The sequence below is a fragment of the Hemiscyllium ocellatum genome, chromosome 10, assembly GCF_020745735.1.
Source record: "Hemiscyllium ocellatum isolate sHemOce1 chromosome 10, sHemOce1.pat.X.cur, whole genome shotgun sequence".
Classification (NCBI taxonomy): domain Eukaryota; kingdom Metazoa; phylum Chordata; class Chondrichthyes; order Orectolobiformes; family Hemiscylliidae; genus Hemiscyllium; species Hemiscyllium ocellatum.
The window spans coordinates 73,575,884-73,592,701 of record NC_083410.1 but is presented as its reverse complement, the minus strand read 5'-3'; the positions used below and the strand labels follow the sequence as shown (position 1 = coordinate 73,592,701).

The 16,818-nt window shown below is 43.0% G+C and overlaps 1 protein-coding gene across 3 annotated transcripts in view; it reads left to right on the top strand.

Moving 5' to 3' along the window:
- tmem181 (transmembrane protein 181) overlaps positions 1–16,818 on the top strand; it is a 398,388-nt gene that overhangs the window by 121,073 nt on the left and 260,497 nt on the right. For all 3 annotated transcript variants that reach the window (XM_060831604.1, XM_060831605.1, XM_060831606.1), the window contains exons 3-4: positions 2,567–2,628; positions 4,043–4,133. In XM_060831604.1, the coding sequence (XP_060687587.1) occupies positions 2,567–2,628; positions 4,043–4,133 (153 nt within the window). The remainder of the gene's footprint in view (positions 1–2,566; positions 2,629–4,042; positions 4,134–16,818) is intronic.

Sequence of the window (16,818 nt, the reverse complement as noted above, 5' to 3'; positions counted from 1 at the left end):
ACATAAGGTTGAGGAAACAAGATTCAGACAGGGCATTGGAGGGATACAAGATAGCCAGGAGGGAGCTGAAGAAAGAGCTAAGAGAGGGCACGAAAAATCTTTGGCTGGTAGAATCAAGGATAGCCCCAAGGCTATGTGTATGTGAGAAACATGAGAATGATGAGAACGAGAGTAGGTCCGATCAAGGACAGTAGTGGGAGACTGTGTATTGAGTGGGAAGAGATAGAGGTCTTGAATAAGTATTTAGTATTTAAAGTATTTCTTCAGTATTTACAAATGAGAGGGACTGTATTGTTGAAGAGGAGAGTATGAAACAGACTGGTAAGCTAGAGGAGATACTTGTTAGGAAGGAAGATGTGTTGGGCATTTTGAAAAACCTGAGGATAGACAAGTCCCCTGGGCCTGATGGGATATATCCTAGGATTATGTGGGAAGCAAGAGAGGAAATTGCAGAGCTGTTGGCAATGATCTTTTCATCTTCACTCAACGGGGGTGGTACCAAGGGACTAGAGAGTGGCGAATGTTGTGCCCCTGTTCAAAAAAAGAGAATAGGGATAACCCCGGGAATTACAGGCCAATTAGTCTTCCTTCGGTGGTAGGCAAAGTAATGGAAAGGGTACTGAGGGATAGGATTTATGAGTATCTGGAAAGACACTGCTTGATTAGGGACAGCCAGCACGGATTTGTGAGGGGTAGGTCTTGCCTTACAAGTCTTATTGAATTCTTTGAAGAGGTGACCAAGCATGTGGATGAGGGTGGAGCAGTGGATGTAGTGTACATGGATTTTAGTAATGTATTTGATAGGGTTCCCCATGGTAGGCTTATGTGGAAAATCAGGAGGCATGGGATAGTGGGAAATTTGGCCAGTTGGTTAGAGAACTGGCTAACCGGTCGAAGTCAGAGAGTGGTGGTAGATGGTAAATATTCAGCCTGGAGCTCAGTTACAAGTGGAGTTCCGCAGGGATCAGTTCTGGGTCCTCTGCTGTTTGTAATTTTTATTAATGATTTGGAAGAGGGAGTCGAAGGGTGGGTCAGTAAATTTGCAGATGATACGAAGATTGGTGGAGTTGTGGATAGTGAGGAGGGCTGTTGTCGGCTGCAAAGGGACTTAGATATGATGCAGAGCTGGGCTGAGGAGTGGCAGATGGAGTTCAGCCCTGTCAAGTGTGAGGTTGTCCATTTTGGAAGGACAAATAAGAATGCAGAATACAGAGTTAATGGTAGGGTTCTTAGTAAGGTGGAGGAGCAGAGGGATCTTGGGGTCTGTGTTCATAGCTCTTTGAAAGTTGCCACTCAGGTGGATAAAGCTTGTAAGAAGGCTATGGTGTATTAGCGTTCATTAGCAGAGGGATTGAATTCAAGAGTCATGAAGTGATGTTGCAGCTGTACAGGACCTTGGTAAGGCCGCATTTGGAGTACTGTGTGCAATTCTGGTCGCCTCACTTTAGGAAAGATGTGGAAGCTTTGGAGAGGGTGCAGAGGAGATTTACCAGGATGTTGCCTGGAATGGAGAATAAGTCATATGAGGATAAGTTGAGGCCTTTTCTCATTGGAACGGTGAAGGATGAGGGGTGACTTGATAGAGGTTTATAAGATGATCAGAGGAATAGATGGAGTAAAAAGTGAGGTCTGCAGATGCTGGAGATCAGAGCTGAAAATGTATTGCTGGTTAAAGCACAGCAGGTCAGGCAGCATCCAAGGAACAGGAAATTCGACGTTTCGGATATAAGCCCTTCATCAGGAATCAGAATAGATAGAGTAGACAGTCAGAGACTTTTTCTCCGGGTACAACAGTGTTACAAGGGGACATAAATTTAACTTGAAGGGTGGAAGGTATAGGGAGGATGTCAGAGGTAGGTTCTTTACCCAGAGAGTGGTGGGAGCATGGAATGCGTTGCCTGTGGGAGTGGCAGAGTCAGAATCATTAAAGGTGACCTTTAAGCAGCAATTGGATAGGTGTTTAAGCTAGATCAAATGTTCGGCACAACATCGTGGGCCGAAGGGCCTGTTCTGTGCTGTATTGTTCTATGTTCTATCCTCAGACAGCATCTTCCAAACCCATGACCACTTCCATCTAGAGGAACATAGGTAACAGATATGTGGGAACACCACCACTTTCAAGTTTCACTCCAGCCACTCACCATCCTGACTTGGAAATATATTAGCGTTCCTTCACTGTCGCTGTGTAAAAATCCTGAAATTCCCACCCTGATGGCATTATGGGTCAACCCACAGCTGCTGGAATGGATTTGAACTCATTCATCAGACTATTAGCCTAGACCTCTAGGTTACTAGTGCTCTACATTATCACTTCTGCACCATTGCTACTTATGCCTCTGCTAATTGGATCACCATTATCAACTTAGATCAATGGAAGAGGAAACTGCTAGGATGCATATGTTTCCTCATGTGAAATGGGAGATGAACTTATCCGAGAATATGCTTCAGGATCTCCTGAAATTGATGTAGATTGGAGGAAAGAAATGCATTCACCTCCTTCATTATTCACCATGCCAAATGAAAGATGTGTGCATTGTTTCACATGATCTATTCTTTCTGCTTTCAGGTCCAGAAATTATTACAACCAGAGCCTTGCCACCAATTTCAACCAAAAGCAAAGGTCATCTGGTAAGTTAGTGTTGTAAAACATTCATTTGCTTTATTTTGTGGAATTACATAGCTAATTTTATTGTTTTTGAGCCCTTTGTTTCCGCTTGTCTGTCGTTGCTAGAGTCTTGTTTTGCTGATCGTAACATGAGTGGAAATCCATGAAATCATTGGACAATGTCAATGATGTGATCATAAAAACAATAACAGACGATCCTACTTTGAAAGTTCTAATCCTTTCCACAGATATCAGTTTAAATATCGGTAATATCAACATTGATATTACCACTAGTTGTTTTGCCACATCATGATATCTTAGAATTCTATTTGGTCATTATTATTTTTAAACAAGGAAACTGTAATGATGCATGGAAAATTGCCTTATACACAAATAAAGTACAAAAGTGGATAACATGAGCAACTGTGTTTATTCAATTAGATTCCCTACAGTGTGGAAACAGGCCCTTCAGCCCAACAAGTCCACACCAACGTTCCAAAGAACAGCCCACCCAGAACCATTCCCTTACACTTACACATTTATCCCTGACTAATGCACCTAACACGATGGGCAATTTAGCACGGCCAATTCACCTAACCTGCACGTCTTTGAACTGTGGGAGAAAACCAGAGCACCTGGAGGAAACCCATGCAGACACTGGGAGAATGTGCAAACTCCACACAGACAGTTGCCCGCGGCCGGAATTGAACCAGGGTCCCTGATCCATGCAGACACTGGGAGAATGTGCAAACTCCACACAGACAGTTGCCCGCGGCCGGAATTGAACCAGGGTCACTGATCCACCGTGCTGCCCTATTGTCAAACTCAAATCAATCAGTTTGCAATGGTCAGGCACCTGACATTTGCAATGGGCCACATTGAGCAAGAGGGCATTGTTGCGTTTTACCAGTTTGGGGATTAACTCATGTGCCATTTTTGTACTAACTTCTTGTCACTAGCTCCCGCATCTAATCTGTGTCACCAGCGGGATAGCAGGTATATTAGACATCTTTTATTTTAGGTGGAACTGGTAACTGGAGTATCAGAAATGGCATCTTTTTAACTCGAGTGAAGAGAAGCAGGAGTGCCAACCTGGTTCTGCCTCACTCTGCTATGTTCTGGCATGAATGAAGTAACAATTGCTGTGAGATTCTTCAGTCTCAGCTTTGCTTTCGTCCACCAGAAGAGACAATCGTTTATTATTTCTCACAATATTGCCCAGAGACCATTTAGAACTCAAACCAGTTTTTGGGTATTCATCATTAGTCACGGTTTTAGAAGCTATATTTTGGTTTCCTGGAAGACTTGAAATGCTGAAGCTGAATCTTCTCTGAAATTTGAAGCCTTTTTTGTGATGTGGTATAGTTGGTAGTTACTATATCATCAAAAAATTACTAGAGGTTAATTTTTGCCTTTTTATTTTCCCATTAATACCAGTCTCACCCTTTTAAGCTGCAAACACCTGGCTTGTCTACGTACAATCAAGAACTATGGTTAATGTGCCGCTTTGAACCCAAGAAGTCCACAGGTATGATTATCCAAATAAAGGGCAAATTGTTTTGTCATATAATTTGAATGTTCACAACTAATGATAACACCAGATCTCAAAATTTAGAATCAAAGAATCGTGCAGTCCAGAAAGAGGGCCTTTGGCCTATCAAGTCTGCACGGACGACAATAAAGTCTGAAACTACATTAATTCCACTTTCCAACACTTGGCCCATAGCCTTGAATGTTATGACATGTCAAGATATGGAGGTGCCGGTGTTGGACTCGGATGGGCAAAGTCAGAAGTCACACAACACCGGGTTTTCATCAAACAGGTTTATTTGAAATCCCAGGTTTTAGAGCTAGTCCTTTTGTCAGGTGAAGTGAGAGAGAAGTACACAGACACAGAATTTATATGTTTAAAAATCAAGGGCAGAGAGAAAATATCATACAAATGCTCTGAGTGGAGTGTCAAATGATAAGTCTCTGCAGATGATCAAAAGTGTCAGATGGTGTGAGTAAAGTGTCAACAGCTGAATAATAAGTGAAGGGATAACCTATATCCAATTAAATAAGGCAGAAAAAAATTAAAAATAAGGTGGTGCCAGAGACGAACCAAATGACTGGAATAAAACATTAGGTACAAGAATTGCATACAAAGGGTCTAACCAAAGCAACAAGTAATCCAAAACTGTACAAAATAATTATGGTAGAGTGATCATAACAGCACATCATTTGTATGATCTTCTTTTCTCTCTATGCATATAAATTCTGTGTCTATGTGCTTCTTTCTCACTTCACCTGACAAAGGGGCTACACTCCGAAAGCTTGTGATTTGAAATGTATCTGTTGGATTTTATCCTGGTGATGTGTGACTTCTGACTTTGACATTTCAAGTGCTCATTCAGTCAACACATTACAGGAAGGATGCAAAAGCTTTGGAGAGGGTGCAGAAGAGGTTTACCAGGATGCTGCCTGCATTAGATGGCAGGAGCAATAAGGAGAGATTCGAAAAACTAGGGTTGTTTTCTCTGGAGTGGCAGAAGCTGAGGGGAGATTTGATAGAAGTCTGTAAAATTGAGATGCATAGGTATAGAGATGAAATGCCTAATACTAGCGGGTGTGCATTTAAGGTAAGAGTGGGAGAGTTCTAAGGAAATGTAAGGATCAAGTTTTTTTTTTAAACATAGTTAAAAATTAGATCTGGAATGTGCTGCCTCGGGATGGTGCTGAAGGCAGATACAATAAAGGGCCTTTTAAATATGCACATGAATATGCAAGGAATGGAGGAGTGTGGACTAAGGCGAGGCAAGTGGGATTAGTTTATTTTGGCATCATATCCTGCGCTGTGCTGTTCTATGTTACATGTATTTTTTAAAGGTTATGAGATTCCCTGCATTAGATATCCTTCCAGGGCAGTGCATTTCAGATTCCCACCATGTTCTGGACGAAAATAATGTTTCCTCAGATCCACATAACCTCCGGCTGTCCCTTGTTTTTGACTATTCAATTAGGGAACAGCTGCTTTTTATTCACCCTGTCCATGCCCTCATATTCTTATACACCTCAATCAGGGTTTCCTGTCAACCTTCTCTTTAAAGAAAACGTAAGCATTTACATAACTAAATAACTCTGATCCATGTCAACATCCTGGTGAATCTACTCTGCACCCATCCACTGCAATAATTTCCTTCCTCATGGAATTATAGAGATTTGCAGCACAGAGAAAGGCCATTTGACTCATCACATCTGTGCCAATCAAAATTAAGTACCTCATTGTTACAATCCCATTTTCTACAGGTGCTTGGAGGGGAACTTGCTGGTGGTGGTGTTAGCATGTGTCTCTTGCCCTTGTCCATCTAAATGGAAGTGGTTGTGTGTTTGGAACATGCTGTCTAAGGATTTTTGGTGAAATTTCTCTTTCTAAACTCCAGTGAGTTGAGTCCATATCTCTTAAATGTTATGAGAGGATTTCTGCCTCTACCACCCTCACAGGTAATGAGTTCCAGATTCCGTAACACTTCGGGTGAAAAGTTTTTTTGTCTCATATCTTCTCTAAACCTTCTACCCCATTCTCTGGTCATTGATCCCTCCACCCAGTGGAAATGTTTCTTTATATCTACCATATCTATGCCCGCCATAATTTTGTACATCTCAACTATGTCCCCTATCAATCTCCTCTGTTCCAAGGAAAACAACCCTAATCTCTCTAAATGACTGGAACTCTCCAGCCCAGGAATCATCCTGGTAAATCTCTTCTGTGCCCCCTTTGTTGGTATCCTATTCTTTCTATAATATCGATTCAAGAACTGCACACAACACCCTAGCTGTGGTCTAACCAGTGCTAATAGAACTTCTCTGCTCATAATCTCTGTACCAGCCAGTAAAGGTATCCCTTTATCTGATCTGTCTTCAGAAGCTCCTCACCCACTTGGCTTGAACCATTAAGGAACCAGTATGTATACATATGTGCTTCCCCAGTTCAAACTGCTCATCGTGTATTCTGTTGCCTTGATGGTCCTGCCCAAGAGCATCATCTTGCATTTATCCCGATTGAATTCTATTTTCGACTGATCAGCCCATCTGATGAACCAGTATTTATCCTCTTACAGTGTAATGCTATCCTCCTCACTATTTACCACTCCATTAATTTTTGTATTTGTGCAAACTTACTCATCAACCCTCCTACATTCAAGTCTAAATGTTTTACTTAAAACACAAACAGGAAAGGCCCGAACACTGATTCCTGTGATTTTAAAATTATTATCCAAAGTGCATCAGTGCAGAGGGACCGAGGTGTTCCTTGTGCCTGAATTGCCGAAAGTGAGTATGTAGGTGCAGTATATAATGAGAGCCAAATGGAATCTTGGCATTTATTGTAAAAAGATTGTAATATGAAAGTATAGAAGTGTTGTTACAATTATTTAAGGTGACCATATCTGGAATGTTGTGTCCGTTTTTGCTCTCCTTACTCGATGGTGGCATTGGAGGCAGTTCAAAGGAAATTCACCAGATTGATTCTGGGGATGTTGTACAAGGAGTGGTTGAATAACTTGGGCTTGTATTCTCTTGAATTCAGAAGAATGAAAGGGAATCTGTTTGAGGGACATAAAATGCTAAAGGGGATTGACAAGGTGGATGTTGAACAGGGCTTCTCTCTTGTGGTGAGTCTTGAACAAGAAGTCATAGTTATAGAATTAAAGGAGTTAGGTTCAAATCCAAGTTGAGGAGAAATGTATTCTGAGGTTTGTGAATTGTTGGAATTCACTGCCCCAGAGTGCAGTGGAGGCAGAATCAGTCAACAGATTCAAGAAAGCAGTAGATATCGCACTTGTCATCAGAAATCTGAAGGTCTAGGAGTAGCAGGAAAGTGGAGTTGAGACGTGATAAGATCAGTCATGAACATGTTGAATGGAAGGATGGGCTTAAAGGGCCGAATTACTTACTCCCGCGACAAATTTCTCTATTGCTGTGAGATCCCATTTGGCACAGACTTCAGTAACACAAACACTCCTCGACCATCGTCCTCTGCTTCCTGTCACTTAGCCAACAATAGATTCAATTTGCCAAATTTCCATGGATGCCTTGGGCTTTTTTTTTTACCAGCCTTCCATGCAGGACCTTATCAAAAGCTTTGCTGAAATCCTGAATAAATTCATACATTATTGTTCTTGATTATTTGCTGTCTCACCAAATGCAGATTAAGTCTGTCCCTCCTAACTGTTGCCAACAGTTTCCCACCGCTGAGGTACCAGTGTGGGGCATTTTGCAGTTAGAAATCATATCTCTGTTGGTAAAAATTGTTATGGAAAAGGACAAAGATGGGGCCTGAAATTAAAGTTCTCAATGGGCAATAACTAATTTTAATAACATCATGATTTAGTCAGAGTAGACTGGGAGCAGATACTTTCATGTACATCTGTCTCAGAACAGTGGAATACATTCAGACAGGTAAAATGAAGAGTGCAGGGCCAACATATTCCAATAAAGAAGAAGAATGGGACCATCAAAGCTTAATGACCAAATAATGATATGATCGCTATCTGCAAAATCCTCCCCCACTGGTACTTCAACCATTTGCTCAGCTTCATTACTTGAAATTTAGTCCAGGACTACTCCCTTGTAAGTCCTTCTGAATACTGGCTTAAACTGTCCTGGATGCATTACGAATGCCATTTCCTCCAAACCTTTCACACAATAATCGGCCCAATTAATGTTGGGGAAGTTAAAATCTCTCATTACCCTATTACTTTTAAGCTTCCCTGAAATTTGCCTACATATCTTCTCTTCTGTTACTCTTGGGGGTTACAGTACACTGCCAGCAATGTGATTGCTCCTTTTTGAGGGTGGGGGGTGCTTCAATAGCATCCCTCCTTATTGCTGTAAAAGGTTCTCTGATCAAAATTATGACATCTCTTTTACCTCCTTTCCTGTCTTACCTAGACTCTGTATCCTGGAATATTGAGCTGCCTGTCCTGCCCCCTTCTCAAGCCCCCTCTAAACTATGTCTTAGTGACAGCATTGACATCATACCTGGCAGAAAGAACAGTCCAAACTTTGAAAGGTGGTTTGAAGAAAACAGCCTATAGCCTCGCTAGGTACCAAGCTGTCTGTACTTAGTACTTATTCGGAGTCAGTAAAGACTGCAGATGGTGGAAGTCTGAGTCAATAGATGTGGAGCTGGAAAAGCACAGCAGGTCAGATAGCATCCGAGGAGTAGGAAAGTCAATGTTTTGAGCCAAAACCCTTCGTCAGGACTTATTTGATAATAGGACCACACACATACAACTGCAGGGATAGTAGTACCGGAGTTGCTAAAGGATAGAAGACTCTGTAGCAGGTTAAGTCAGATTTTCCTGGATTTGTTGGGTGGGGAGAGAAGGTGGGAGGTGAAATGCATCTGCAAATCCAATATTGGACGCAAAACTCCACCAGACAGGTGAAACAGTGTGATATAGGGGATGAAGTTTGGGGTAAGAATCAAGGAAATTGCCCTGCATGCTTAAGAGGCATGGTTGAGTTGAGATCAGGGCCTGGGCTATGTAAAGTTCAGGTGGGTGAGACAGTCCTGAAAAAGCATGTGGACTCTTCGAAAATGGCAAAGTCTCAAATGGTGCAGATACAAATGAGTCTTGTTCTATGAACAGTCAGAAAGGCTGTCTGAATCTGTGGGTTCTCCCTCTTTGTCAAGCATTGTCCATCTCTGGTTACATGATGGATATGGTTACTTTCCCGTAGGAGGAAGAATGAAGTTCTATTGAGGTGGTTCTGGCGCAAGAGGTAGCTCCTATACGTTACACACTGCCCATATAAGATGTGAAGTCCGAGTAATCTGACCCAATGCTACAATGCCCGGGAGGCTCTCCAAGAAAAAGGATCTGTCTGTGTCTGTAAACTCAGAAGGGTACAGATGTAGTGATTGTAACAAGGTCAGCCATCTGGTCCTCATAGAATATGAGTTCCTTGATTGGAGCTGAAAACCTGACCCAATCAAAAAACTCTGGCTCCTTGAAAAGGGTGAGCGTCAGAGGTACTGACACTCCAGTACCTGACTCTGAATGAGGCAGTTCTAAAGTCAAAGATTATTCATTTGTAAATGAAGGATGACTTGGTGATGGGATACTGTTCTCTGTGGAGTCATTTCAGTGTCTCATTGAATGCACTGATCATGACTTGCTATAGTGCAGTGCTGCTGGAAAAGTGCAGCAGGTCAGGCAGCATCCAAGGAGCAGGAGATTCGACGTTTCGGGCACAAGCCCTTCTTCACTGCGATAGTGCAGTGACCAGAACTGTGCACAGTACTTCACCTTTGGCCTAAACAAAGTCCTGTGGAACTCTAACATAACCTCACTGCTTTTATAATCTACATGGCAGCTGAAGAAGGCAGATAGACACTTGCCTTAATAACTGCCCTTCATAATTGATCTTTCTGGCCACCTTGAGAGGTCTATGGCAGGCACGCTGAAGTTCCTCTGAGCTTCCAAGTGTTGTGCAACTCATTGAGTATTCCATTACCTTGTTATTTCTTCCAAAGTGTTTCACCCTATACATCGCAACTCACAGGGTTAAATTCCATATGCCATCTGACCAATGCATCTGTGTCCTCCAAAGGTTACCCGAGACCTCCTTCCTTACTGTCAATCATCCGACCTATCTTTGTGTCATCCTCAAATATACTTATTGTCACTGTGTTTTCTTCTGTATGATTTATATATGTTAAGAACAACAAGGGACTCACCTCTGTCCTTCGCAATATTCCACTGGACTTTGGTTTGCAGTCTTGAAAACAACCTTCTGTCTCTAACCACCAAGCCAGTTTTGGATCCAGCTTGCCAGTGATCTTGACATTTTTCTTTTCCTCATTTATCAGTCTCTCATGTGGGACCTTGTTAAAGACCTCGCTAAATATCCTCTAATTTTGTATGGATTTCATTGCCTGGGCTAGAAATTTTTAGTTGCAAAGAGAAATTGGATAGGATGTAGGTTTGCTTGCTAAGCTGGAATGTTCGTTTTCAGACGTTTCATCACCATCCTGGGTAACATTGAGCCTCTGGATGAAGCACTGGGGCCTGAGCTGCTTTCTACTTATGTGTTTAGGTTTCCTTGGGTTGGTGATGTCATTTCCTGTGGTGATGTTATTTCTTGTGGTGATGTCATTTCCTATTCTTTTTTCTCAGGGGGTGGTAAATGGGATCCAAGTCAATGTGTTTGTTGACAGAGTTCTGCTTGGAATGCCATGCTTCTAGGAATCCTTGTGCATGTCTCTGTTTGGCTTGTCCTAGGATGGATGTGTTATCCTAGTCGAAATGGTGTCCTTCCTCGTCTGTATGTAAGTGAAGATCTGGACCCCTGGGAGGGACCTCTCGGTTCCATGATCGGTCAAATAAACATGAGCAGCTTTGTCTCTTTTCGCAAGTTTTAACAATTTATTACGATACCGGGCATAGGTTATGCAGCAATACAGAAGTTAAACTCCTCTGTGTACTCTGGAAAAACTGCGCACAATCTTAAAACACACACAACTTTTATAGGTTTCTTAACAAACAGAACAGCCTTAATTGCAAAATTAATCTAATAAAGTGAAATGATATGACAAATAGACATAAAATTAAACCAATGATATTTCCTTGGAACTGGCTTGTTTTGCGCTGCTTTATCTCTTGTCACCTGTCTTCCAAGGCCAGTTTTGGATACTTTAATAATGTTTTATCTTGCTATGAATAGGGCATTGTTTTCTAATCCCTTTCAATTAGTTCAGGAATGCAGTTTTCAGCAGAGTTAGATGCCATTGCTCCTAGAAGCCATTTTGTTATATTATTTTAAGTTTGTTGTGTTAAGAAGCCATTTTGTAGTTAGTAAAAACATGCATTAAATGGTTGCTCCTGAACAGCGTAAATCCTCATCACCCCTTCACTTTCGTCATTCCATGACCACATCATAGGATGTGAGGCCATAAGTTAGATCAGTCCAGTCGACTGGACGCCAGAGACTGCCATGCTTCCTCTTCTTCTGGGGAGAAAGAAGGGGTTGGCAATGGCGCCTCCTTATCATCTTCTGAATGGAGAAGAAGCATTTTCTGGGTGGAACTGATGCTGTCAATAGAAGTTATTATTTTAGCAATAATACACTTAACAATAGCAATGCCAACATAAAGACCAACCAAGGCAGTGGCAGCATACATAGCCATATTGATCAGCCAGTTGTACCATGAGCCGAAACTCCAACCTCCCCATCCTGCGCCTTCAGTCATTTGATTAGTCATCTACATGCCTGGTAATATTCTTGATGAGGTCAGTAACCCCCATGATGCATTTGTCTTTTACTATGGTGCAAGCTCCACCTTCTTTTGGTGAGTATGTAGTCGAGAGCTTACCAGTTTTGTTGAGAAAATAGACGTAATTCTGAAAGCATGTCCTTAACTCCTGTTAAGGCAGCAGTTGTCTCATTACCCAAGCGGGTGAGACCGTAAATGAGAGAATTTCGGTTTTGATGGCTAATACCAAAAATACCAAGAAATGCATACCCCAGAGAATGAGCCTTAGTGGTGCTCAAAGCCTTCGGATTCTTCCAATTTGCGCAGAATTCAGGTGAGACTGAATGTTTGACAAGGAAATCCCAATCCCATTGCCAGGTAATTGGACAGGGAACAGTGGTTGGCAAAAGTGTTCCTACAGCTACAGCACGAGAAGTACCTATTTCATTAAGGGCAAGGAAATTGGTTGTTTTGTTTTGGCTAAAAAAAAAAGCCAGGTTTAGTATAAATGATGGAGAGAGCTTCCCAATAAGAAGTGGGCCTGTCTTTGTGACTTCCCGAAACATATGGATAGTCCATGGCTACAAAGTATAGCTGTCCTAAGCATTTGAGGTGAAAGCTGTTCAATAGGAAGAGAGGGTCTTTCGGAAAGAGATACGGTTATTCTCCCAGAATGGTTCCTTCCTTTGGGAAGATGTGGGTGTCATTAGGGGTCTCATAATGAAGGTGAGTGCTAGCATCCACTCCACAAAGGGCCTGAATACCAGCGATAATGGAGACGCACTCTTCCCCAAGGCATACGTGTGAAATGCGAGGCCCTACGGGGAGCAGTGGCGACTGGCACATTTAATCATCATGCAGGGATTAATCTTGGTCACATTAGCGTAAGTGCACATCCATCCTTTACCATTGTAACAATTTGGATAGGCTACTCCGGACTAATTGAAGAAGTCTATAAGCAGCTAGCAGGTGGGGATAAGTAATAATCAAGATAGATATTATGTCCATTAAACGCTTTAGAAGCATTTCCATACTCCTTCGTTGGGATTCGGGAGGGGAAAAGGGGTCAAAGCGTCTTTTGCTGAAGTCAGACCACTTCATCCCTGCCAAATATTCTATTGTAACTTTGGAGAAACAAATTGTCAGTGAAAGATAGCATTTCCCTATCTTCTCTTTTGCAGCATGACCTATTTGAATGGGGGGCATGGCTTACCAGGGTCACCCAAAGCCAATTGAAATCAAACTGGCACATGACACCTTTACAGGGTAAAGACCATTTAGACTTGTTCTGTAAATGGACTGTCCGATCTTGTTAATGCAGTTGACAACTGCAACAGTCATTCTTGGTAATGTTCCACACATCGAAGGAATCAGTCTCTCGGCACACAAGGACATCTTCTTGGCATAGATGGTACACAGTCTCTGTTTGCTCAGGATTGCACAGGTAAACTGTCCCTTCTTGTGCACCAATGCTGACAATGGCAAGTCCACACAGCAAGGTAATTTCGATCTTTATCCTAATGATCAGCAAAGATTAGGATATCTAAAACAGAAGGAGAATTACTAATCAAAACAGGCAGCTGTATCTCAGTAGTCTGGTTCCTCCTTCAGTGCCCCTTCATTTCCAGCTTCTCCCCCCCCCCCCCCCACCCCCCCCCCCCTTGGGAGATACTCGTGAGATAACCTTACAATGATGGAGCACCCAGCAACCTTAACAGCATTTGGGGTGGTGAGAAGGACCTGGAAGTGTCCTTCCCAACGGGGTTGGAGACACCGGCATGTCCAATTTTAGATGAGGACGAAGAGCCTGGTTCAACTGTAGGAATGCTGATGAGGGAGGGAAGATGTATATGAGCAGCATGGGCTCTGGAGAGAAGTGCTCATAAAATAGATTTTAGATTAGATTACTTACAGTTTGGAATCAGGCCTTTTGGCCCAACAAGTCCACACCGACCCGCTGAAGCGCAACCCACCCATACCCCTACATTTTTTAGATTAGATTACTTACAGTGTGGAAACAGGCCCTTCGGCCCAACAAGTCCACACCGACCCGCCGAAGCGAAACCCACCCATACCCCTACATTTACCCCTTACCTAACACTAGGGGCAATTTAGCATGGCCAATTCACCTGACCCGCACATCTTTGGACTGTGGGAGGAAACCGGAGCACCCGGAGGAAACCCACGCAGACACGGGGAGAACGTGCAAACTCCACACAGTCAGTCGCCTGAGGCGGGAATTGAACCCATGTCCCTGGCGCTGTGAGGCAGCAGTGCTAACCACTGTGCCACCGTGCCGCCCCTAAATCCCCTTACCTAACACTACAGGCAATTTAGCATGGCCAATTCACTTGACCCGCACATGTTTGGACTGTGGGAGGAAACCGGAGCACCCGGAGGAAACCCACGCAGACACAGGGAGAACGCGCAAACTCCACACAGTCAGTCGCCTGAGGCGGGAATTGAACCCGGGTCTCAGGCACTGTGAGGCAGCAGTGCTAACCACCGTGCTGCCCATTTTATGAGGGGTAATAGATTTAGGACAGTTATCAGGTACTCTTCACTCAGAATATTGGGGGCATGGAATGGCCTGCCTGCAACAGTAGTAGACACGCCAACGTGAAGGGCATTTACATGGACACACATATGGATAATAATGGAACAGTGTAGATTAGATGGGCATCAGCTTAATTTCGCAGGTCGGCACAACATCAAGGGCCAAAGAGCCTGTACTTTGCGGTTACGTTCTATGCTCTAAGTCGAGAGAGAGAATGCTGCCCCATAATCATTCTTGATTCCCCTTGCCAAATAAGATTCAATCTATCTATGTTCTAAAAATACTCTATGACAATATTGGTAAGAATGACCATTGCAGAGTCCTTATGAAGATGAAGTCTTCACATTGAGAATAACCTTCATCAGCTGTGGGCCATCAGCAGCAGCAGAACTGAACTCCAGTACAATCTGTAACCTCAAGGCGCAGCATTTCCTCCACTTATTCAGTACCGTCAAGCCAAGGAATTAACTCTGGTTCCATGGAGAGTGCAGGAGGGCATGCCAAGGGCAGCACAAGGCATTCCTAAAGACAAGGTGTCAACCTGGTGAAGTCACCAAACAGGACTACTTGCATATCAAACAGAATAAGCAGCAATTCATAGAGCTAATCAATCTAGCATCCAGTGGATCAGATCTAAGTTCTGCAGACCTGCCTCATCCAGTTGCAAATGGTGGTGGACTCTTAAACAAATGACTAGAGGAGGAGGCTCTGCAAATATTCCCATCCTCAAGATGGAAGAGCCCAGCACATCAGTGTGAAAGATAAGTCTGAAGCTTTCAGAGCAATCTTCAGCCAGAAATGTCGAGTGCATGATCCATCCTGGCTCCTCCAGTGGTCCCCTGCATTACAGATACCATTCTTCATTTAATTTGATTCACTTCACACGATATCAAAAAATGGTTGGAGACACTTGATACTGCAAATGCCACTTGTTCTGACAACATTCTGGCAACATTACTGAAGACCTATATTCCAGAAACTGCCACTCCCATACAACCAAGCTTTTTCAGTATAGTTACAACATTGGCATCTATCTGACAATGTGGAAAATTGCCCAGCTATGTCCTGGACAGATCCAACCCAGCCAATTACCGCAACAACGGCCTAATCTCATCAATAAAGTGATAAAGATGTCAGCACCGATGCAAATGAGCAGCACCTGATCAGTGATGCCCAGTTTGCATTCTGTCAGGGCCATTCTGCTCCTGACCTCATTACAGCCTTGGTTCAAACATGGTCAAAGAGCTGAACTCCAGGGGTGAGGTGAGAGTGACTGCCCTCGACATCAAGGTTGCATTTGACCAAGTGTGGCATCAAGGACCCCGAGCAAAACTGGAATCAGTGGTATCAGAGGACAGATTCTCTGGTGGTTATCGTCAGACCAGACACACAGGAAGGTGGTTCTGATTTTTGGAGGTCAGTTATTTCAGCTCCAGGGCAATTCTTCAGGAGTTCCTCAGGGTGGTGTCCTAGGCCCAACCATCTTCAGATGTTTCATCAACCCAAAATACATTTCTAGTTTTCACTTAATCCGTTCCTGTTTATAGCAAGTCACAGACACTCAATAGTATTTGTGAAAAGCAATTTATTCTTCTGTTTTGGTTTGTGATTTTTATTGGTGCCTTTAGTTATGCTTATCCCCACAAGAGTAGACATTTTCTCTGCATCCACTATATTGAAACCTCTAATACTTCAGATCACCTTTTAAGTCTTACTACCTCTTTATCATTTCCTCAAATACACAAGTTTGTGAGACACGACCTCGCTTGAACAAAGTCATGCTGCCTTTGAACCAGGAACCAGGTATCAATCTCGAAGGAGGGTGCCTGTAATTAGGAAGGTGGCGTGAAGTCTGTATACTTCAATGCGAGAAGTATACGAAATAAGGTAGGTGAACTTGCAGCGTGGGTTGGTACTTGGGAGTTCGATGTTGTGGCTATTACGGAGACATGGGTAGAACAGGGACAAGATTAGTTGTTGCAGGTTCCAGGGTTTAAATGTTTTAGTAGGGTCAGAGGTGTGGGTGAAAGAGGGGAAGGTGTGGCATTGCTTGTCAAAGATAGTATTACAACAGTGGAAAGGGCGATGGATGAAGATTCGCCATCTGAGGTAGTTTGGGCTGAGCTTAAAATAGGAAAGGTGAGGTCACCCTGTTAGGAGTTTTCTACAGGCCTCCTAATAGCCCTAGAAACATAGAAGAAAGGATTGCGAGGATGATTCAGGAGAAGAGTGAAAGTAATAGGGTAGTTGTTATGGGGGACTTTAACTTTCCAGATATTGACAGGGAAAGGTATAGCTCGAGTACGTTAGATGGGTTGGTCTTTGTCCAATGTGTGCAGGAGGGTTTACAATATGTAGACAGGCCAACAAGAGGTGAGGCCATACTGGATTTGGTTCTGGGTAACGAACCAGGCC